The following is a 25030-nucleotide window of genomic DNA, read 5'->3' as shown; positions in this document are numbered from 1 at the left end:
TTTGGAGCCCTAGCAGTCTTCTGGGGGGTTTGGTAATAAGGTGGATTGGAGAGAAAAAGGTGTGGACCTCTTTAGTTGACGCCAGTTGAGGGGCAAGATACCGTTTTTTCCAGGATAGATTTGGGTGGGGTGGATGCAGGCATTGTCGTTCCTGTCCCTCCCATCCTGGAAGTTCTGTTTCTGCTTTGGCTAGAAACTGGGCCCTCATCAGACTGCCTTTCTCTGTGTCCTGGCTCAGGCCAAGGCCTGCAGCCGGGAGAGATTAGGATAGGTCGAGTTGAGTGAAAAGCACTTTAAATTGGGCATGTCATGTAAGAAGCTGGAAGTGTTATATTTATGGCGTTTCTCTTGAGGGCAGGGCGCTGTCCTTCATAGGCACAAATGGGTGTTCGTGGTGGGATTGCTCAGATCCAAAAGACCCCACCCCATAAAAAAATCATCAGACAACCGAACTCAAAACTTCTGTAGCGCTTGGCACATCTCATTCTTTTAGTAAGCTTTGGAGATTAAAAGATGAGTAAGCCATAAACCCTGCTGTTGAGTAACTCAACAATCTAATGAAGGAAAAGCTGATAGTAATAATAGATACCGTTTATTCGGTACTTTCTATTTGTAATATGATTTACATAATCTCCTTTAATCTTCTACAACTCAGTGGAGTAGATACCTTTTTAAAAAAATTCTTTACAGGTAAACACATAATGTTTGCCGTAGGCCACAGAGCCAGAAATTTGGGGATCAGAAGGAGGACTAGGATTTGAAAACGAGCATCCTAACTCAGAGAACTTCCATGAAGATACCTGGACTGTTAAAAATACATATGAAAAACATGTTCTATACTATAAGCCACTTTACATATTAATAATTATTATTGGGAATGTTTTTTACAATTTTAAGAATAGTCAGGGAAAGCATTTAATACAAGAAAAATCAATGCCATGTATGTGTAATATGGTATTGGTTTTTCGTATATACAACATGGCATTGATTTTTTTTGTATTTTTCTTCTCCATTAACGTGTGTGTGCGTGTGTGTGTGCGTGCGTATATCTTCTTGGCATGTCCTTTCTCTTTTAGATGCTTCCCTGTTCCACGTCCCCCCTTAGAATTTACTGGGATAGATTCTCATTTGGTGGTTATTAGGGAGCTCAGTCTCATGATCTCTAAGGATCTCTTCAGCTGTGACATTTAGTCTGTAATTGTATCTTTTACAGACTGATGTGTACCTAGAGGTGGAGGCCATTAGGGTTAGGGGAAGGATGAGACTAGTGAGGGCTGGAGCAGTCCATAAAGTTCTGATGGAAAACCTTGGATTAGAGCTGCACGTGAAGGGACAAGCGTAATTCAGAAAGGGGGTGTAAAGGAATGAATAATACTGCCTTTTATGATGAGTCAGTGTAAATATTAGCGATACTATATTTTATGTTCCTGGAGATTATTTGAGCAGCAATTGTATTAATCTTTTCAAAGATGGTCTTGTTTATAGCAGGTGATGAAAAAAGCCAGTTTCTATCATAGTATTTGAGTTCAAATGAATTTGTTTTTCCATCTGCCCTTGAGTAGAGTTCTAAAATTTTCAAATAGAATCTACCTACCTTTAAGAAAATAACTATACAGACTTTAAAAAAAAAGAATTTAATTTTTATACAGTGTTTTTGAGTTAAATACAATAAGACCCTTGTTTGCTTAGTAGTTTTATTTGTCATTTAAAAATGTCTAATTGGTTGGCTGTAGCTGACTTCATAAATGTTAATTTATGCTATTCAGTGAATGTGTATTTCTTAAATGAGAAAACGTTTTAAATCTCTTACAATTTATGTGTGGTCAAGTTACTATAATCCAATATAGCCATATTTGATCACAGCTTTACAAATTAGGTTATTTATTAATCTATTCTCTAGATTATTGTAGAGTTCTTTTATATAGACAATTTTTAACACATCTAATACATAAAACCTTAATGAAAGGGAACAGGAAAGATCAAAATGGAAAAATAGAAGGGTTTGACTTCTTGTTTTCTTCTAGGTGGACTCCCATTATTGTCCCAGTTGCTTAGAAAATATGCCATCAGCTGAAGCCAAACTAAAAAAGAACAGGTAAGACTGGGATCCATTTTTTCTGTTTCCTCAACTATTTTTTTAATAGTGGTAAAACACATGGAATTAACTCTCTTTTTCAACTAGCTTTTTTTCATTTTTTAGCATTACCTTTGCCAAGATGATAAAGAAGATGATAAAGAGAATTCCCATTTACTCCATACCCAGTCTCCCCTATCGTTAACATCTTACTTTAGTGTGGTATATTTGACTCAGTGAGCAATACCGGTACATTATTAAATAAACTCCACATTTCATTCAGATTTCCTCAGTTTTTTCCTAATGTCCTTTTTCTGTTCCAGGATCCTATTCAGAGTTTTCACAATATATTTAATAGTTATGTCTTAGACTCCTAAAGCTATGATACTTTCTTTGACTTTCCTTGGTTTTGATGACCTTAAAAGTTTTGAGGAGTACTGGTCACATATTTTGTAGAATGCCCCTCATTTGGAATTTGTCTGATGGTTTTTCTATCAATTGGGTGAATGTGTTTTGGGGAGGAGGCCCACAGAGGTCAAGTGCATCATATCAAGGGAATATACTATCATATGACTTATCACTGTTGATGTTAACCTCGATTACCTGGCTTGAACTAGTGCTTGTCAGGTTTGTTCCATGTGAAGTTACTCTTTTCCCCCTCTCCTTTTCCATGCTATATTCTTTGGAAAGAAAATCACCAGAGCCCAAACTTAAATAGTGGAGAGTTATGCTCCCCCTCCGTGAGGGCTGTCTATGTTAATTATTTGGAATTCTTTTGCAAGGAAGATTTTTCTCTTTTTTTTTCCTAGTTATTTAATCATTTACTTAAAGTAGTATGGGCTCATAGATGTTTATTTTATAGTTTAGGTTATAATCTAATACTACTTTTTTTTGGCTCAAATTATTTTACATTTGGCCATTGCAAACTCTGTAGACTCCTGTATCTCTTTGACATACCCCCATCATTAACTTTGAGGGTGGTTGGTTCATTCATTTGAGTACTTTCTTACTTTCCGGTACTAGATACTCCAGGCTCATTCTGTGTATTTTCTGCCTCAATCTAGCTTTAGCCATTTCTCCAAGGAGCCCTGGTTCCTTTTGTTGGTGAATGGTATTTAAAACCGAGATCTGGATGGTAGGCGTGTTCATTGCTCCTCGGTGCCATTTGGTTTTCAGTTTGATGTAAAAATCCTTTGCTACCAGTCACATTTCTACAGCTCTGTGGATGTGAACCACTATTATCTATCTTTCCTATCCTCAAGAAATACTTTTTGATAAGCCAGACACTGTTTTGTATGCTGTCCACACATTAATTTTATCATTCAGTCCTCAAAATATTCCTGTCAGGTGGGTACTATTATTATCGTTACTTTAGGATATTATCCAGATGGCAAAAATATTGCAGATAATTGGAGTTATAGAATAGAACTTCAGTACAAGTCCAAGATTGGAGGTGAAATCTTGATAATCTCAGGTGGTGGAAAGTTAAAAACAACAAGGCAAAGGGGCCCCTGAAGGGGAAATTTTGGCTGAGCACTAGAAAGAATAGTGCCTAAGGAGAGAACAGAAAGCCCTAAAAATGCAGCACTTCTGAACCATTCCAGTTTGATAGCACTGTTTGGTTTCTATTTCATTTCTCTGGCACAGCAAACAAGCAGTTATTTTCCAAACCAATTTCATCGGTCATTGTATTGTTGCCTCTCAGTTTTCCATTGTGCAACTTGTCTGTTCTCTCTGAAGGCATAAATTGTGACATTTCTGTTTTCCTTGGAACTCTTCGTCGTGTGTACATGCATAAAAAGAATCCAAAATAGTTCATGCTAAACTGTTAATGCCGATTCCCTCTGTGAAGTAGCATTGGGTTGGCTCTAATTCTTTAGGAACTCTTGACGGTGATTTTTTTTTATATGAACATGTAATACTTTTGAAATTTTAAAACAAAGTCTATATGAATCTCAGGAATACTTATTTCATTTTGCTTTTGAGACAATTCAAGAGTGAATACAATTCTCTCTTGAATTCCTAACACCTAGAACAACATCTGACACATAGTAAGTGCTTGATAATATTTGTTGAGTAAAGGAATTGTTGTATTTCTTTATCATAGATGCGCCAACTGCTTTGACTGTCCTGGCTGCATGCACACCCTTTCCACTCGGGCTACTAGCATCTCCACGCAGCTTCCAGATGACCCAGCCAAGACCACCATGAAGAAAGCCTATTACCTGGCTTGTGGATTTTGTCGCTGGACATCTAGAGATGTGGGCATGGCAGACAAATCTGTGGGTGAGTGAGGTAGACTTCACCATGAGATTTTGTGAAATTAACAGTGCTATAATTGCCCACAGATTATTATTTCTGTTACCTGTTGGGCAGTAGGAGCTAAATTCATAATATTTTGTCATTCAGTCTTCCGCATTCTCAGATTCTCCCATTTATGGACAATGATATTTCATCTGAGACCAGGTTAACTTTAGTTTTTTTAGAGTTGGTAAAATAGTCTTTATAAATCACTTTCTTAGAATCTAAATATGGATGCTCTTCATAAAAAATAAACGCCGCTGATGACAAAACACATCATTCACACATTCACAAAACTAAAAGACAAAAGTGACAAACTAAGAACAATATTTGGATCATATATAACAGATAAAGTTAATGAGGAACCCTTATAAATCAGTAAGAAAGAGACCCAAAAGAAAAATAGGCAGAAGATAGGCAGCTTTCAGATTGGAAAAAAAAATGGTCAGCAGCCAAAATGTGTACTCTGAAGGGACAACGGTAGAGTTAAAGCTCTCCGTCTTCACCCCAGACTCTTTATTATCCTTGCAGATTCCATGGAAAGACCCTAACCTTTTATGAAGTTTCAACCCAAGTCCTACTCTTTCTTGTTTTCCTCCTCTCAAATTTTATAGACCTACCTTCTATTTCTACTCTTTTGGTATCATGAACTGTCTTGTACTATTACTATTGTTTAAATGCAAACTTTTCAACTGTTCTCAACTCTAATATGAGTTCTTTGGGAACAAAGACCTTGTTTTGAATGCCTGAATTCTTCATTTAGTTTTCATTGTCCAGTTGATTAGAGTTTTTGTTTTCACTCACAACTTGATGTGAGGTAATATTTTTAAAAAGTGTTAAGTATGCAGAAAGATATGTTCAACTTTGCTGATAAGCAGGGAATTGCAAATTAAAACTTTATCCATTGATTTTTTATGTCTGGTAATATCAGATGTTGGCAAGAACGTGGAAAATAGTTCTTTCACATGTTACCACCTCGGAGAGCAGTTTGACATCTGTTAAAATTTTAAATTGCTTTTTTCCTTCTGCTCAGTAATTCCATGTCCCAAATATCTATCTTGGCACATTCAAATACATGCTCAAAGGTGTGTGTGTGTGTGTGTATACATACATACATACATACATACATACATACGTACATACATATGTACGTATATACATGTAATGTTTATCAGTGAAACAGAAATATTGTGTGTGTTTGGACCTAAATACCACCTAACACATCAATTACCTGTCCATTATTTGAGCATTTCAGAGTGGAGATTGCACTTATCATTATTAGGAAACTTATTTTTACACTTCTTATACTTCATGGTTAACATCAGAGTAGAATCACTCCTTGTATAGTCAGTTCAAAATCTTGAGTTGCTACTTATTTTTATGTAAATAGCATTGCTAATTCCCCATTGTCTTTTGCTTTCCAAAATTTCATTCATAAAATTTTCTGAAAACTTTTTAGACTTGTTAAAAATTCCCATTTTTGGATTTTCATGTAAAATTTCAGCTTTCCTACTAATATATGAGGAAACCCATAACAAACTCATGTTATTTGACATACTAAAGTGAAGATAGACTTTAGCTAAAAACTTTCATAGATTCTTATACCATTTGGAATAAATATGGGTGAAGTTTCTTTAGATTCAACTCTGTTCTTAAAATTTTAATCTTTGATTTTACTCACTTTGCCCCTTGGTTTAAAATGCTTGAGCTCTTGGTTATTTTTCTGACTTTGTACATTAAGTTGATAAAATATTCTTCAGAAACAAAAAAAGTTAACAAGTATATCTTAGTTTGTTAAAAACATTCATTGGTGGGTAGATAGTTCCTGAAATGTGATTTATATTAGAATGATTTTAGAGCATCTTTTTAGATTATGAGTAAATATTTATGTGTGTATGTTTTAATGTCAATGTAGCAAGCTAGTTGTTTGAATTTGTTTACTAATTTAAGTTAAATGTAAAAAGTAAATTCCCTCAAATTGGCATAGTATATGCCTCAGTGAGTTAAAGTGTATTTTTCCATGTTTGTATTTTGTCTCTTTTTATCAAATTAAACAAAGCCCAGAAATCTAAATAGATTTATCAGTTTGTTCCTCTGTAAATGAATGTTTATGTTTTTGAGATTATGAGTCATTAGGATTAGAGAATTTATATTTCAGAAATTTAAAAACCCGTGCTTGCTTCTAGTAATCTGTTTCCTCTAGGGTATCTTGATAGCGATAGTTGAATACAAGGAGTTCTTAAAAGAGTACAGATAATTTCTTTTCCATGATGTTATTGGCATCTGAGAAGCTCTGAAACCACTTTAGTTATAACTATTCGTTTATAAATAAGCCATTGTATCAGTAAAGTGCATAGAAAAACTTATAATGAGATTGTGGGGTCTCCCAAATTGCTGTTGAGAATAAATTACCACTTCTAAAGAAGCAATTAGAACATTCACATTTTTAAAAATATTGCAACTAAAACATTTATTTTACATAATTATTTCTCATGATTGCCTTAAGTAGGCAACTTATAAAATATGAATCTTGTACTAAAGGATGTTACTGCTGCCATGTCTTGCAAGGGAGTATAGTGTCGCTTTGAACAGGGTTCTTTTGTTTTGGAAAAAAAAAGTTGTTTTAAATTCTACAAATAATGCACATTCGTGTATTTATCACCCAGCTTAGAAACACTAGACATAAACAAAACAGTTTAAACCCCTTGTGGAGCCACTGACAATACGTTTCAATGTGAAGCATTTGAAAACATACTGTATGTATCCTACCACTTTTCTCTATCCATATTATGTCTCTGATAGTAGTGGATTTCATTTCATCGGTGACATACCACAGTTTACTTACCCAGTCTCCTCTTGATGGGCATTTAGATGGTTACATTTTTTTCCTTTTGACAACAAGTGGTGTTAGAAACATTCTTATATGTGTTTCATAAGTCACAAGAGTAAGGGTTTCTTTGCATAAGTAAAACTACAATTGCTAGGTTTAAGTTGTGTACATCTTTAGCTCTCCAAAATGGTTTACTAGTTTTTGCTCCTGCCAGCCATCGTTCCAGGCCCTTGGCAGTTTTTAGCATTGTTTTTCCAAACTGTTGGTTGTAAGATGCTATCTCATAATAGTTTAGCTTTCTCCTTTTTTTGGTCAGCTTTATTGAGATATAGTTTACCTATAACGAAACTCACCAGTTTTAAGTGTAGAATTCTATGGGTTTTGACAAATGTGTGTAATCAAGTAGCCACCACCACAATCATGTTACAGAACAGTTCCCATCACTTGAAAAAGTTTCCTTGTGCCCGTTTGCACTCAGTTTCTTCCCCCCACCTCCTTCCTGGCTACTGACACACTGATATGCTTGCTATCACTGTAACTTTGCCTTCTCGAGATGTTTATACAATTGGAGTCTTGCAGTACATAGTCTTTTGTGTTTATCGTCTTTAGCTTAGCATAATACTTTTGAGATTTGCCCATGTTTTTGCTTTTTATTGTTGAGTAGTATATCTGTTGTATGGATATACCACAATTTGTTTATTCATTCTCTAGTTGATGGACATTGAGTTTTTCTCCAGTTTTTGTCTCATGAATAAAGCTGCTGTGAACATTTGCCTGCAAGTCTTAGTCTCATTTTTCTTGAGTAAATATCTAGGAGTGGAATTGCTGGGTCATAGGGTAAGTGTATGTTTCAGGACTGGAAACTGCCAAACTATTTTCTAAAGTGGCGGTACCATTTTGGATCCCCACAGCCACGTAGGAGAGTTTCATTTCCTCAACAATCCTTAGTATTGCCAGTATTTTTCATTTTAGCCATTCCAATAAGTGTGTAGTGATACCTCATTGTGGTTGTAACTTGCATTTTCTTAATGTGCTTAATTTGCCATCGATGTAGTTTCTTTAGTGAAGTGTTTGTATAAATATTTTGCCCATTTTTTAACTGAACTTTTGTCTTTTTATTGAGTTGTAACAGTTCTGTATATATCGAACAAGTCCTTTGTTCAATATATGTTTTATAAATATTTTCTCCCAGTCTGTGACTCGCCCTTTTAATTTCTCAGCAGTGTCTTTTGAAGAACACAAGTTCCTAATTTTGAGGTCCAGTTTAGCAATTGTTTTATTTTATAGTTCATGCCTTTTGTGTCCTAGTGAAGAACTTAGCCTAACACAAGGGCACTAAGATTTTCACTGATATTTTCTTCTAGAAAGATTATAGTTTTAGCTCTTACATGTAAGTTTATTGTTCATTTCAGGGTAAGAGTTGTTTACATTGTGAGGTAAGGGTCAAGGTTCATTTTTTTTGTATGTGAGTATCCAGTTGTAGCACCACTTGTTGAAAATATTCATTATGGTTTTACTTTCAGTTTTCTGGAATAATCTTTGCCTTTATGATTTGTGCTGTTTGTTTCTTAGGTAAGAACATTTCCTCTACCTAGGGTCATAAAAGTAGAACTTGCACAGTGTTGCAGATAAGAGCAGGTTCTCTGGAGTCAGAGTTTGAATCCTGACTTACCACTTAACTATCTGTGTGACTTTAGGCAGTTATTTAACTCTCTGAGCCTCAGTTTCCTCAATTTCTCATTTGTAAAATGAGGCTAATAATAAGAGTTCCCACCTCAGAGGGTTATAAGAATAAAATGAAATGTAAAACATTTCAGCTGCCTGGCAGAGAAGCTATACATGTGTTAGTTGTGGTGTTGGTGATGGTGGTGATTATCACCATCATTATATTTAAAGAAAATAATTTATTCTGAGCATTCTGATCTATATAATTTTTAGGACTCTTTCTTGGAAGTTCTGTGAGTTTATGTTCTTAAGTTTTACTTTGTGGCTTGCAGATGACCTATTTTTGTGAAAATAAAATTATCAAAATTATGAAATTCTTGTTTAATGTTCCTTTATTTTGCAGCCAGTGGTGGTTGGCAAGAACCTGAAAATCCTCACACTCAACGGGTAAGTAAAGGTCATCAGGCTGAAATAAGAAAAGATGGAGAGAGAGACTGAAGATCTTCCATTTTATCAGTGATATGGCCTATGCTTAGAAATCCATGATGTGTATTTTGGTGTCTGTTACACATAGAAAGTGCTTCTCACTGTAAGACATTAAATCACAACGGCAGTTTCTTCCATTAAGTTAATAGAGAAACCTAGGTGTAGTTTTAGTTCTGTATTCAAGTTGTGAATCAGAAAAAGGAAACTGGATGTTTTTGTTTCTCAGATAATCTGCCAACTAAGTTCTCAAATACTCTTGGAACTATCATCAATATATAGATAACTTAACTCCTGGAAACACCACTAATTTAGAGGATGTCCTTGGACTTGACAGTGGTTACTTATAGAATCGTGACTTGAACACCCTTTAACAGTTCATAGTGACTTCATCTCTGTAGTATACACTAGAGCTAATTTTTTTGCCCCTGGAACTAGAATATGAGGAAGATAATTAAGTACTATTGAAATGAGTGTATGTACAATCAAGCTGCAAATTAAACAACAATTTATAATTATCTACTTTTGACATCAGCAAAAATTAGAAACACTGAAAATATCCTGGATGATGGTGTGGGGAATTGGACCTTTATCCATATACTATTGTTGGTGTAAATTAGTACAGATTTCTTAAGCTTCAGTGTCTACTTCCTAGACTCTAACCGATAGAAATACTAATGCATGAAAATATATATATTCATTCATCAAATATTTATTGAGCACTTACGTGTGCCATGGACTGTGCTGAACAATAGGAGTACATGGTCCCTGCCCTTATAGAGCTTAAATCTAATGGGAAAACAAAAATCAGATAACCCGCAGATAAAGGATAAACTGTAAATAATGTGAAGAAGACATAAATTGTACCATGTCAACCTTTCTTAGGGAGAATTTCAGCTAGTTAGGGCCATAGCTTAAGATGTTGCTAAGATTTGAAGACAACAGGCATAGAAGGGAAAGAACTTAAGGTGGAGGAAAGGCATAGGCAAAGAGCTTGTGAATGGAAGAGGCAAAACAAGTTGTAGGCAAGATGAGTGTGACTAGAGTGAAGCATAGCATCAGGTGAATGGAGAGAATTGTGGTCAGACCACACAGGACCATGTAAACCAAGTTAAGGAGTTTGAGAAGGCTTTAAAGGTTTTAAGCAAAGAGCTGGCACGATCAGATCATGTTTCTAAAACATAATTGTTATGAATTACAAGGATGAGAGAAGGTACCAGGAGACCATTTAAGTCCTATCGTAGGAAATGGTTAAATAACTTACAAGACTTCCGTACTATACAATAAGATGTAGCCTTTAAAAAGAATAAGGTAGATCTATTTGCACTGTCGTTCATGAAACTTTCAATGAAAAAGTTGTTTTTTTTCTTTATATGAAATATAGAAAGACCTGTGTTTATACATACAAAAGCGATATTTCTATACATAGGTTGTTATAAATGTGTGCAAAATATACTTGTGTCTGTAAGTGTATAAGAAAGATATCTAAACTGAAATAGTAGATAACCCTGGTGATGAGAAAGGTGGACTTGAGATAGAAGTTTCACTTTTTATTTTTTTATATTTGAGTTTTTCACAACATATTTTTATGATTAAAATATATTAAAAAAATAAAAATGTGCTGTGGAATGGGGGAGGAAATAGAGTACAAAATGTCACATTCTTAGAAATAGATGGCCCTCTGGCCATGCAGGAAACAGGAGCAGTTATGAAAGGAAATAATGAAGTAAAAGAGAATAAAAAGAGAGCATGACATTTTCAAGCCTTTTCATTGCCCATTTCTACCTGTTGTTAAACTTGAAGTTTCTATGTCAATTCTGAAATAGGTCATGTAATGAAGAAAAATTCTTTTCAAAGAAAAGGGCAAACTTGCCCACCTTAATAATTTGTCATATATATATTATGTGTCTGGTCAGTGTAGTTGACTAATTTTGTATGTTTCCTTTTAGCTTTTTCATGAAAAAATACTGTCTTTGATTTCTTACAGATGAACAAACTGATCGAATATTACCAGCAGCTTGCTCAGAAAGAGAAGGTTGAGCGAGATCGCAAGAAACTGGCACGGCGTAGAAACTATATGCCTTTGGCCTTTTCGGTGAGGACCTGGTACAAAAAGGAGTTTGCACTTCATTGATCAGGACCTGTGTGGCATAAGGACAGTGACCATTTCAGAAAGTGGCCATTGTCCCTAGATTCCTGAAGGATGAGTAGCAGAGAAAGATTTCTCAGATTATAGGTGTTTTAGTCCAGTAGTGATGCTTTTGCCATATTATGAGTTCCATTTGAGTTCTTAGGTTTTAAGGGAATTTGTGTTTCTTCATCACTCCTCTTCTCTTCTGATTATTGCCCAAAGAGGCTGCTATTTGTAAACACCACAGAATTTGTGCAACTTTTAGATATTACAGAAAATCAGGTCAGCAAGTGGTAGATTTTATTCATATTACCACCATGTAGCCTACCCTCGACATCCTGGTATCTAGTTACCATAATTTGGGGAGCACCTTCCCATATTTCTTCAGTATGAAAACACTGACTTTTACACAGTGCATTTGTTAAATAGTGATATATGCAAATTAATTTTTGATAACGAATTATTTACAGAAGTTATTCTCCACTAGTTTGTATGCTACCGATCAGAAGCAAGGGATTAGGATTTGGAGCTTTTGTTATTATCCCCCAAGTTTTATTTGCTCTCACAGAACAATTTTTTTTCTGTATGTTTGCTTGGCATTTAATAAATAACATTTATTGAATGGCAGTAATGTGTCAAGCCCCATGCTAAGCCCTTTACACATGTTATTTAATCCTCACAATAATTGTAGATGGTATATCCCCATTTTACAGTTCAGAAAATGAGACCTGTAAAGGTTAAATAACTTGTCATACTGCTTCTGCATGAGAATTAGTTAAGCCATCAAAACCCTAAGAATTGGTAAGGTCCATATAAAAATATCTAGTTCAGAATTTAATAAAACTTTAAAACTTGGAAAACTTCTAAAAGCCAAAGACTTTGATGAAGTCTTAATGAGTTTTTCTGCCTAATCCAGTGATGCAAATAACGTATGCAAATAGCATATGTACTAGTGTATTTAGGAGAGGAATGTGAATTAAATGCACTATCTTTCCAACTTTCCCATATAACCTGCCTGCTGTATGAGTTTGCTTCTATCTTATGCTACATTTTTTTTGTCTCTGTTGCAACCTGCTGCTAATTTGGGGCCTACAGCAACACACTATTCATGTAGTGGTAAGTTCTCTTTTATGATTCTTGCTAACCCTGAAGAAGTTAGCAGGTGATCACTGGTGTCCCAAGAAGACATTCACCATGTGTCTTAGACATTCCACATAGTTTTGGTCTAAGCCATAGCTTAGATACTTTTAGGTTAATAGTTAAAAAAAAAACATTTTTAATTTTACTGTATTAATATAGTTGCCGTCTCCATGTTTGGTGCTTTTATTATTTTAAGAATAAGAAGATATGGGGCTACAAATTACTCTCTTTAAAAGAAGCTTCAAATTAGTTTTGTTTGTTTTGTTTTGTTTATGTTTTGCTTATTTCCCTAAGCTTCTCATGCTGTCCCACCCAAAATTCTTTCTTTTGACAAATAGGATTTATAAAGGTGAAATTTCTCATAGAAATTTCTGAACTCTGTTTAGGACAAATACGGGCTTGGAACCAGGCTTCAGCGACCACGAGCTGGTGCAACCATCAGTACCCTTGCCGGACTTTCGTAAGTTTGGACATAAGTGTCTTTGAGAAAAAAAGCAGATAGTAAAATGAAGAATGAATGAACGTGATTTTTAAATAAATAAATAACAATTACCAATGGTGAAGAAGAGTCTCACTTAGAAGAGACCTAAAAGAAAGACTATAATAGAAGAATGTTTCAGTTTTTGATGTCATAGACTTTACAGATAATCAGGTGGACCCTTAAGAAAGTACTGCTTTTTCTCTTTTAGCCTTAAAGAAGGAGAGGACCAGAAAGAGATAAAGATTGAGCCAGCTCAAGCTGTAGATGAAGTGGAACCTCTACCCGAAGACTATTATACAAGACCAGTAAATTTAACAGAGGGTAATTTTATACGTGATTCTACTTTGTTTATATTTTACAGATAATTCTGCTTTTGTTACTTTTATGCCTTGGATGTGAGATTTTTAATGGCACAGTTGTCAGTAGTAAAATGAATCATGTAGAAAATAAAATAGATGTAATAGACGTAATCGTTTGAAGAACTTTAAAATGTCCAGTTTCTATATGGTAGTTTTGAAGAATACTATTCACAAAAACTCTTGTTTTATGTAATTTCATATAAGTCTGATTTTGAGCAAGTAACCAAACTAAGCCTGATTTCTGCCTTTCATGCTAGTGACCACCCTTCAGCAGCGCCTCTTACAGCCTGACTTCCAACCAATCTGTGCATCCCAGCTCTATCCTCGTCACAAACATCTTCTGATCAAACGGTCCCTGCGCTGCCGGGTAAGTATTGCATTCTGTCGAGTTGCCATTTGTACCAGGGAAAAGCAGACATAAACATGATTGATACCTGGCCAATATCAAAATCTCTGGAATGTAGTAAATAAAGAGAATGCATAGGTGTCCAGGCACTATTTTGAAGGTAGACTCAATCCTCACAACTCTGTGAGGTAGGTACTATTAATACACCTGTTTTACAAGTATAGAAACTGAGATATCCTGAAGGTTGAGTTCATGGTACTAAGTCCTAAAAGATTAGCAAAAGAATATATAGTTTAATAGAGAAAAAACAAAAAGGACTAATTTTTAAAAAATAAGCAATTTAAAAGAAAGCAAGAAAGAAGAAAAAGTAGCAAAATCCAGGCTCTGGGAATCTATAAAAGAAACAGTAGAGTTTTTTCAGTAAATAAATTGTAAAAAAAAGAAAAGGAATCCTTTTAGATTACTCCTATTCAACAGAACTTCCTATGGTGATGGAATTGTTCTGTGTCACGCAGTCCAACATGATAAACACTAGTCACATGTAGCTTTTGAACACTTGAAATGTGATAGTGCAACGGAGGTGCTGATTCATCATCTTAGTTCATTTTAATAACCACATGTGACTAGTGGCTACTGTTATCACAGAGTTCAGTGCTAGGTTAGAAAAGACTTAAGAAGCATGTTAAACACAATGTATAGACTTTAATTCTTGATGCAAACAGAACATAGAAGGAAAGGGGCCAGAAGAGGAAGAACAAAGGAAAGGAAGGGGAAGGGGAAGAATAAGGAAGGAAAGAAAAATGTATGAAAACTTTAGAGAAATTTAAACTTTTTTTATGCTACTAAAAGAAATGTTCATTTTTTTAGTATTGTAACTTTTTAAATAGTATTTTAGCTTTTTAAAATAGTTTTATGTTTTAGAGATATGTAGCAAAATATTTTTGGATGAAATGACATGATGTGTGTATCTGTTTCAAAATAATCAAACATGGGGAGTGGATAAGAATGTGGATGAAACAAAATTGGCCATTGTTGCTAACAGGTTGCTAATTGTTGAAGCCAGGTGATGGATACCTAGGGATATATAATACTGTCCTGTATTTTTGCATATGTTAGAAATTTTCTGTAATGGAAAACTTTTAAAAAGAAAGGAAAAGCCTACTTTAAATATAAAGGCACGTATAGATTTAAAAAAATGGATGGAGAAAAATATACCATGCTAACACTAATCAAAAGCAAGAGTAGCATTATTAATTTCAGACATAAGATTTCAAAGTATGACAGTTATCAGGGATAAAGAAGGGCATTACATGTGGAAAAGGGATCAGTTCTCTAAGAAGATAATAATTCTTAACTTATATGTGCCTTATAGTAGAGTGTCAAACTATGTTAGGCAAAAACTGACAACTGCAAGGAAAAATAGGTGAATCCACTATTGTAGTTGAAGACTTAACACTCCTCTCTTAGAAATGAACAGATCCAGCAGGCAAAAATTCAGGACATAGTTGAACTCAGTTATATCCATCAGTCATTGAATATAATTGCCATCTACAGACTGTTTTATCCAAAAACACATTTTTCTCAGCTCACATGGAGCATTCACCAAGAGACTATGTTCCGGGCCATAAAAAAACACCTTAACAAATTTAAAAGAATAGAAATCATACAGTAGCTGCTCTTACATCAAAATGGAATTAAATTAGGAATTGATAACAGAAACATAACTGGAAAATCTCCAAATATGTGGATTAAACAACACACTTCTAAATAACACATGGGTCAAAGAAGAAATCTCAAGAGAAATTTACAGTATTTTGAACTGAATGAAAATGAAAACACAGCTTATCACATTTGTGGAATGCAGTAGAAACAATGCTTAGAAGGAAATTTATAGCATTGAATGTATATAAGAAAAGAAGATCTAAAATCAGTAATGTACGTTTCCACCTTAGGAACCTAGAAAAAGAAAAATTTAATTCAAAGTAAGCAGAAGAAAAGAAATAATAAGAATTAAAACAAATCGATGAAAACAAATCAGTAGAGAAAAGCAGTGAAACCAAAAGCTAGATTTTTTGAAAAGATCAATCAATAAGTCACTAGCCAAGGTAACTAAGAAAAAGAGAGAAGGATACAAATTACTAATGTCAGAAATGGAAGAGTGGGGATCACTACAGTTCCCATGGAAATGAAAAGGATACTAAAAGAATACAATGAACAACTCTGTGCCCACAAATTTGATAACCTAGATGAAATGGACCAATTTTTTGAAAGATAACAATCTGCCAAAACACACAAGAAATAGACATCTGAATAGGTCTATATCCATTAAAGAAATGGAATTAATTACCTTCTAAAACAGCACCCGGCCAAAATGTGTTGACTGGTGAATTCTACCAAATATTTAAGGAAGAAATTATATCAAATTTTCTATAATCTTTCAGAAGATAGAAGCAGTTAACTGCCTAACTTGTTCTACAAGGCCAGCATTGCCCTAATACTAAAACCAGACAAAGACATTACTAGAAAATCTACCAAAAGTAAATAAACTGTGTGTTGTATTGACTCATCAACCTCACTTCTAGGAGTCTGAAGATATACCTCTACACAAACTAAAATGAACGGAGATTAGAGTATACCCACACGATTGGTACTATAAATCTATGAAAAAGAATATGATGGTGTGGAATATCTTTTTAAATGCAAAAAGCAGGTTGCAGGGCAGGTATATAACTTTGTGTGTAAGAAAGGAAGGAAAATAAATACATGTATGTATAAATAAAAAGTAAGAAAAAATGCATATGTTAGATTAGACTTGCAATAGAATGAAGAAAGCAGAAACAGACTCATATGTGAGGAAACTTGATTTTACTAAATATGGCATTGCAGATCATTGAGGAAAGACTAGCCATTAAATTTTCCTAGGTCAAATGATTATATGAAAAAAATAAAATTGGGACTCTACCTCACTATACACAAAAGTCACTTTCAGGAACATTGGGAATTTTAAAGAGGGTAAATAAGAGACTATCTTTATGACTTTTGAGAGTATTCCATAAGTAAGGGAGGATTCTATAAGTAAGACAAATAAACACAAACTATAATGGAAAAAGTTATATATTTGATTAAAACTTGTACCCCTCTGAAGAAAACCCATGAAACCCTTCATGGGTTTTCTTCAGAGGGGTACAAGTTTTAGAAGAAATGAAAAGATAAGATGTAGACTGAGAAAAATAATTTGTGGGGCATATAATTAAAAGATTAGTATCCAGAATATATAAAGAACTTTAGCAGAATAGTAAGGAAAAGGTACCCCAGTATAAAAATAACCTGTAGATAATAACATACAAATATTGGCAGAGGAAATGCCAATACTCAATAAATAGGAGAGAGACTCAAATTTACACAGTAATTATGGAAATGTACATTAAAACTACAAATTGGCACAAGTTAGCAGTTTCGCAATATCTATCAAAATAAATACACTCACCCATTGATCCACTTTTAGGAAGTTATCCTACAGATACATTTACACATGTGGGAAATGATTCATATATGAGAATACTCATTGTGGCATTATTTGTAGTAGCAAAATCATGGAACCATCAATTAGTTTGGGTCTGGTTAAATAAGTTACAGTAGGATACAGAGGCACCTCTGCATGTGCTGTTAGGGAATTCCAAGATAGATTAAGCTTAAAAAACAAAGGACAGAGTATAAAATGCTCCCTTTTGTGTTATTGTAAAAAACAAGGTGATGATATGTATACCTTTATGTGCATAGGCTGTCCATGAGAAAACAGGAGAAGCTGGTTGGCTTTGGGGAAAGGAATCCGGGGCACAGGTTAAATGGTTATCTTTACACTATACCTTTTTTGTATTATTAAAACAAATTTTTAACCAGATTCATGTAGTACTCATTCAATAAATAAATGTTACTGTATTTTAAAGCATGAGGTCTGGAATCACACTACTTAGATTTAAATCCCAGCTCCAGTTCTTACTGGCTCTGTGAAGTTGCACAGATTACTTACTCTTCCTGTGCCGCATTTTCATCTTCTGTGAAATGGCGACAATAATAGTTATAGTACCTACACTTACCTCATAAAGTCAACATGGTATTTAAATTCACTTAAACCAAGAATGTATACCTTCTACGCTATTTAGAGAGGAAATAAAAAGGACTGATACAAAAAGTTGAAAACAGGAAAGAAAATCAACACAATCCATATTGATCAACACACATAGTAAGTACTCTGTATGCATTAATTTCATTATTTCAGTAGTTTTGAAGCACTGCAAAAGTATAATAATATTTGACAGTATAGTTGTTTATAGCTAGAAGTCCAAAACATCTTTTTTTGTATTTTCTATTTATTAGTAGTCTATACCATTTCAAAACATATGCGGTCTTACAGCAAAATAAAACAAAACTTCTGAATTTGGCAGCTGTCTTGAATTTGGCAGCTCTATGGATTAGCAGAATATGTTCCTGTTTTTCTCTGATACATATATTTTTTCTTTTTAGAAATGTGAACATAATTTGAGCAAGCCAGAGTTTAATCCAACATCTATCAAATTCAAAATCCAACTGGTTGCTGTGTAAGTATTTTAGGATTGCAGTTTTCAGTTACTGTTCGTTTGTTTGTCTTTTTTAATGTGAAATGTGCTTTACTCTTCGCTTAAAAAAGGAAAGAAAAACTATTTCTGTCAGAATGATCTTGCTGTTCTGTTTCTGTTTAGATTTTGAATTACATACCATGAAGTTTAAGGCAAACCTATACGTAGAATCTGGGGTGTGTGTTTGTATCAGGGACACAATGATAGGATAGTCCATGGCAAAGTGATATGTTGACTATCGAATGGAGAGTTACTAGTCATTCATTACAAATTCTAAAGTACCTAAGTTTTGGAGTCATCTTTTAAAAGATTAAAAAATAATAAAGTATAGCAGATTGAAGAATATCCCTGTCACAATGTTCATTTTATTTAACTATATTCTAATAATACTTCATTGAGTGAGATCAAAGTGATTAAGTTAATGTTAACTCACTGGGACTTGTCTCTAGAAGGGAAACTTCTGTATGAAAATCACCTATCAAACAAAAATATTTTGAAAAATTGGGAAAATATTGTCTTGATTTTAGGGTGAGATACCCTTCCTACATAAGGCAGGAAGCTCAGAAGCCACTAAGAAGAATAGACAGCTTTGACCTTAGCAAAAAAAAAAAAAAAAAAGAGTTATAAAAAACAAAATTGACAACAAAGTCCTAAGACAGTAAAGTCACTCCATGACAAAAGTTAAAACACTGCAATGCAGGATTCCCACAAATTGGAAAGGTAAAAATGGAGAAGGATGAGGTGGGGCAAAGAATTTGAACAGACAGCTCACAGAAGAGGAATTGCAAATGGTCAGTAAATGTGTATGGAAAGATGCTGAGAGTTGATAGGAAAAGCTTAAATAAATGCATCTGTTGCTCATTAAAATGTGGGTAAATGTTTGCATGCATTAATGATAGGCTTGTAAATTGCTCGTCTTTTTGGAGTGGTCTGAAATATCAAGACAAAATTACATAGACCTTTTAACTGAGCAGAACTATCTCAGGAATCTGTTCTGTAGAAACAAAAGCACCAATATCTAAAGATACATTTAAAAGGAATTGTATTGCAGCATTTTCATGGCAAAAGCTGGAAACAATTTCAACATCAAGCTGATTAACCATTAACAAAGAAATAGTTTATAAAATCGGGATACACTAGTGCCGTAGAATATTATGCAGCAATCAAAAAGTCATTGGCAGTCAAAAGGGTAAGTGCTGGTCTGGTGAGCTAGGAGGAAGGAACTAGAAGGGCTTGGTCTGGAGTCTTTCGCTATGGCTAAACGTATTTCCCTCAATCCTGAAATGAGAATAATACCAGCCCTGCCTTCTTCTTAGGATTGTTGAGAAGAAGCAAATGAGCTATATATTATGTTTGCAAATGCTTTATAACTGTAAATCACCATAAAATGTTCCATTTTCCTAACTACTTCTATTTAATACATGACTGGTTAGCAAAGAAGAGAATGACCAAAATGGTACATGTGAAGTCTGGCATGAGCACCTTTCTTAATTAAGAATTACTCTAATTATAGAAACTCTGAGTGGCAGGATGTGCTTAGCATTAATTTCTTAAGCTTACTTTGAGAAAACGTGCTTTTTTCTGACATCATGACAGAATCACCTGAGAATCTTAATATAGAAATCTGGCAACATGTTAGCCCCGCTAAATCCAAATCCTTGACACTGGGGCCTTTGAATTTGTATTAAGTTACTCAGGTAATCCTGGCGACTAGCATGAAAAATATGTAAAGTTAAAATACCTCTTGCCTCGATTCTAAGGTGAACTTTTGCCTCCACTTCAAGTGTTTCTGCAGTAGATTTTGTCTTATGTTAATATATGCACACTTACTAACATTTATGCGTGCTTTGTTCTCAGCACTTTTTGCACGTATCATTTAATATATTCTTCACAGTAACCTTAAGATATAGATGATAATGTTATCCCCATTTTACAATTGAGAAAACCAAGGCCTAAAGAGGTAAACATTTGCCCTAGTCTTTACAAAGAAATACCCTGGTATATGAACACTAAGCTGGGATTTGAACCTGGACAGTTTTGAGTCCAGAACAAGCACACATACATACAGTAGTCCATGGTCTTATCGAGAGAGGCTGCATAGCATAGTAATTAAGAGCAAGGACCCTGGAGCAAGACTGCCTGGGTTTGAATCCTGGCCACTTACCAGCAAGTTACTTTTGTTCCCAAACCTAGTTTCTTCATCGTTCTAAAGAAGGTAATAATAATAATACCTATCTTGTGCTGTTGCAGTGAAGATTACATGAATTCGTATCTGTAAAGTGATTAAAACATTGTCTGGCATGTATTAAGTACTATATAAAAGTACGTGGTAGTGTTTTTACACCCCTACAATGCATTCTTTAATCAGTCTTGGATCTTACAACCAGTTGTCTTTCAGATTGATGGAAATGAATTAATAAAATCTCAAAAATATATCTAATACATAAGGAAGATACCTTCTGTCATACACACACATCTATAGGCTCTAATCAAGAAGTATTCATAAGATTTCAGAGAACTCATTACCAGTTTGGTTTCATGTCTTAAGTTCATATTGGGGTGATGATGTAATTTGCTAAAATTCTTTCTCTCTGACATGTTCTAATTAACATAAATCTTTTTATAGTACACTAGCTTTTAAAAAATGATAATTTTAAGAGACTCCAGTGACCATTAATGCATTTTTTTAATTCATGCACAGCAATTATATCCCAGAAGTGAGAATCATGTCAATTCCCAACCTTCGCTACATGAAGGTTAGTACTTTGCTTATTAACAGGAACAGAAAGCTCACGGATCAAAATTGTGTGCGTGTTTATGTGGGTAGCTGTGTGTATTTGCCATGGGGCACAATGAGCAAGCAATAGAGAAAAAGAAAGTTTGGAATAATGAAGGGGTTGAGATTTTAAATTTTTTAAACTGGGATTCTTGACAACAGTGTCTTTGAATATATGCAGAAGGAGCAGTGCGCACATTATGTAGAGATGGAATTGTGGGTGGGGAAAGAAAGGAGATGTTGGACCCTGCAGGCATTTAGCTCTTCTCTACCATGTCATGTGTGTATATGTAGCAGATACCAGGAATCAACTATATTTCTTCTTTACCACAGCCCCTTTATTTGAGGTCCTTATCTATGGCCCTTCCTCCTACACATGCCCCTAATGAATTGTAATATTTTGCAGCAGCAGCTTGTTTAGTTCTTTCTTTTTGTGCTGCCCATGAAGACATTTATATAGCCCCTGTTCATTTTAAAAGTATTTTTTGCTCATCTCAAGAGAGTACCAAACAAGGGCAAATTATGGTTCAAGAAATCTTAGAAGTCTTTTACAGCCTTAATGTGCCATTTTTTTATGTTAATACATCTGACTAGCCCATAGCTTCCATATTTTATTTTATTTTATTTTTTCATATTTTATTAATGAGAGCTTCCTACCTTTTAGTCCTTAAGTGGAGGACTGAGTGGAACAAGAGTTGTAAACTTTAATCACTCAGATAATATGCCTTCCTCAGGATTTCTGGATCTAGTAACAGGCCCTTTCTATGTGATCTGTCCCATTTCCTTAAAGAAATGGCAACTCCAGAGAGTATATGCCCTAACCTATAAATAACAGAATAGGAATCAGTGAGCACTTCGAGAATGCTATGATGTATAGGTATAAGTGAGTGTTATTGCTCAAGAGTAAGTGGAGAAGGAAGTGGGGTTGAAGATTTTGTGAAATATTTGGTATAGCAACTAAGAAAGTGGAATTAGGTGCAGCAGTTGTGGAACATGTCTGAGAGATGCTTTTCTTACTCCACAGGAGAGCCAGGTCCTCCTGACTCTTACGAACCCAGTGGAGAACCTCACCCATGTGACCCTGTTGGAGTGCGATGAGGGAGACCCTGATAATATCAATAGCACTGCTAAGGTAGGAGCATTTCGTCTTGTCCTGAATCACCTTGACTTTTCCTGGAGTGGCCTCATTTGACCTGGCTTAAAAAGGACTCCCCATTGTCTCTCATTTCCACATCCAAGCTGTTATCAAGTTCTTTTGATTCTACCTCCTAAGTTTTTTCCTTTATCTGTAAACACACTGACACTGCCCTATTCGAAGGATTCATCATTTGTTACCTAGACTGTGACAGTGACTTCCTAACTGACCTCACTATTTTCAGTCAACCCTTGCTTCCATTCCTGTTCATCTTCCGCCTTGCAACCAGGGTGATCTTTCTAAAATCAAACTTGACATGCTGATTATTTGCTATTTCTCTGACTTTGAGATGAAATTCAAATTCATTAGCAAACCATAAGAGCTCCTGAATGTCTTCACCTCTATCTGTTCTTCCAGGATGATCTTCCCTCAGGTCCCCAAAGCTGGCATTCTCTGAATCATACATAATAATGGTAGTGATCCAAGCAGATCCAATGGTTGTGAACTTGCATGCTGGAGCATTACATATGCTATTCATTTTATCCAGAATGCCTCCTTCCTATTTCCACTTCTCTAACATACATGCTCATACCTCTCTTTCAGTCTCATACATACTCGTTCTTCAGGACTCATAGGAAATAACACCTTTTAAAAGCTGGTATGCCTCCTCTAGATGCCTTCTGCTTACATAAAGGATACATAGCGCTAACTAAATATTAAAATAGGTGATTTTGACTTTCAGTGTCAGTCGAATGAATGAAATATGTGGCCTTACTACATTTTGCTACTTGATGATTCATCTAGTACTTTTACCTCAATAACTTTTCTCTTAGACCATCTATTACTGACTCATAACTCAGTGTGATGTTCATTAACAAAAATTGGTAGAAGGGATGCCCGTGTCTTTAATTAGCTGATATTCAAATAATATTTACTAGTAGAGAATTTCTTTATCCCTTTTTTCTTTCTTCCTTGTGCTTTTAATGATTTCACTTATAATATTACGTACAAAGAGAGATGACACATCTGTCCTTGTTCCTTTTCTTAACACCGAGAAGCTATTCCAGTGAGGATAAAGACAGAAATAAGTGCCTGATTATATACCCAGCTTGTGGATTTGCTGTTTTTCTCTTTATACTTCCCCAACCACATTTGTATCCATAAGAAGAAATGTGGTTGATATTATTATCTGTTAACCTCTGACATAGCAAAGTTGAGGCCTAGTTAAAATGTAAGTGAAGAATGCGTAACTACTTTCCATGACCATAAACAAACCCAACATCCCCATTTCAGAAAATATTATATTGGAACCAATGTTTCTCCTTTATGTTTTTCTTAAAAAAAAAAAAAAAAATTCACGTACACCAGAAAGTATAAAGAATAATGTAGCAAATACTCATGTACCTCCATCCCCTTGAGAAATAAAACTTCAAAGACACAAAGCCCCTATGTCCTTCCCACTTGAATTCCCCAGTAAAGTAAGCTCTCCCTTGACTTTATCACTCCCTTAAATTTCTTTGTCCTTATATTTTTACTGGAAATGTCTATTTTTAAACTATGTTTTTAAACTAAATATAAGTGATATAAAACTATATGTTTCTTGACTCATGCTGATTACTTCTGCACATCTAAATAAATATAATACTTTGCTATATTCCGTTGGATGACTGTCCTGTGATGTACTGATTCCTTCTAAGGCAGGCCTCTCTGTTGCTCTCCAGGTGGTGGTGCCTCCCAAAGAGCTCATTTTAGCTGGCAAAGACGCAGCAGCAGAGTATGATGAGTTGGCAGAACCCCAGGACTTTCAAGATGATCCTGAGTGAGTGACCTTTTTGTGATCCCCATACTACAATTGGCTGACTTCTTATCTGGATTTTTAAAAATAATTTTCCCTATTTATAAAAATAATTACTATAGAAATTTGGGAAATATATATAAAACATGAAGAGGAAAATAAAATCCCCCCACAAAAGATAAGCATCATTAGCATTTTGGTGTTTGTCCTTCCATTATAGTTCTTTCATCATTGATATCATTCTGCAAGTACATTTTTTTAACTTTTTTTTTCACATAAATATGTTTTTCAAGTGCATGATTTTTAATGGTTGCGAACAAGATACAATATTTAATCTCTATAGATTTATCATTGGAATTGTCTACCCCCTCCCTTGCTCTCTTAGAGTAATTAATAGATTTACTCTTTCATACCTAAAAATTGAAAAGTAAACAATCAAACCTTTTCCTGAATGGGGAATGCATCAGTCAGGATCCAATCTAAAGACAGAAATGGCGTAAGTTATTTGAACAGAGAGAATTTTATATAAAGAATTGTTACCTGGGTAACTTTGAAGGTTAAAAAAATTCTGAAGTATCCCAGAGATGTCAGGTTTATGAAGCAGCTACCACCCTAGGGCTGAGGGAACAAAAGAAAATGGTTAGGAGTGTTAAAATTTAGAAGCCTGAAGGAGAAGCCCCATGGAGCTGAAACTCAGGAGGTGAGAGAGGGGACAGTGCTTGACTGGTGCTGACATCTTAGGATGGCAGAGAAGAGGTAGCATGATGAAGCTGGTATTCAAGAGTTGGAAAACTGCAGCTGGCTATTGCCACTTTCTAGCTGAAGGAGCATTGCTGGAGTGATGCACAGGGAACCACACACAAACAAGAAGGTCACAGGGAGGAGCAGCTACAGAGCA

General features: G+C 34.8%; 1 protein-coding gene across 1 annotated transcript in view; it reads left to right on the top strand.

Moving 5' to 3' along the window:
• DCTN4 (dynactin subunit 4) overlaps positions 1–25030 on the top strand; it is a 29620-nt gene that overhangs the window by 435 nt on the left and 4155 nt on the right. The window contains exons 2-12 of the mRNA XM_006906409.3: positions 2025–2095; positions 4182–4360; positions 9274–9317; positions 11341–11448; positions 13011–13084; positions 13314–13426; positions 13722–13831; positions 18335–18408; positions 21128–21182; positions 22227–22334; positions 24059–24156. Of these exons, the coding sequence (XP_006906471.1) occupies positions 2025–2095; positions 4182–4360; positions 9274–9317; positions 11341–11448; positions 13011–13084; positions 13314–13426; positions 13722–13831; positions 18335–18408; positions 21128–21182; positions 22227–22334; positions 24059–24156 (1034 nt within the window). The remainder of the gene's footprint in view (positions 1–2024; positions 2096–4181; positions 4361–9273; positions 9318–11340; positions 11449–13010; positions 13085–13313; positions 13427–13721; positions 13832–18334; positions 18409–21127; positions 21183–22226; positions 22335–24058; positions 24157–25030) is intronic.

This window comes from Pteropus alecto, unplaced genomic scaffold (assembly GCF_000325575.1).
Source record: "Pteropus alecto unplaced genomic scaffold, ASM32557v1 scaffold40, whole genome shotgun sequence".
In the NCBI taxonomy this organism is placed as follows: domain Eukaryota; kingdom Metazoa; phylum Chordata; class Mammalia; order Chiroptera; family Pteropodidae; genus Pteropus; species Pteropus alecto.
Note: the sequence above shows the minus strand (reverse complement) of the source record. Positions and strands in the feature narration are given on the sequence as shown.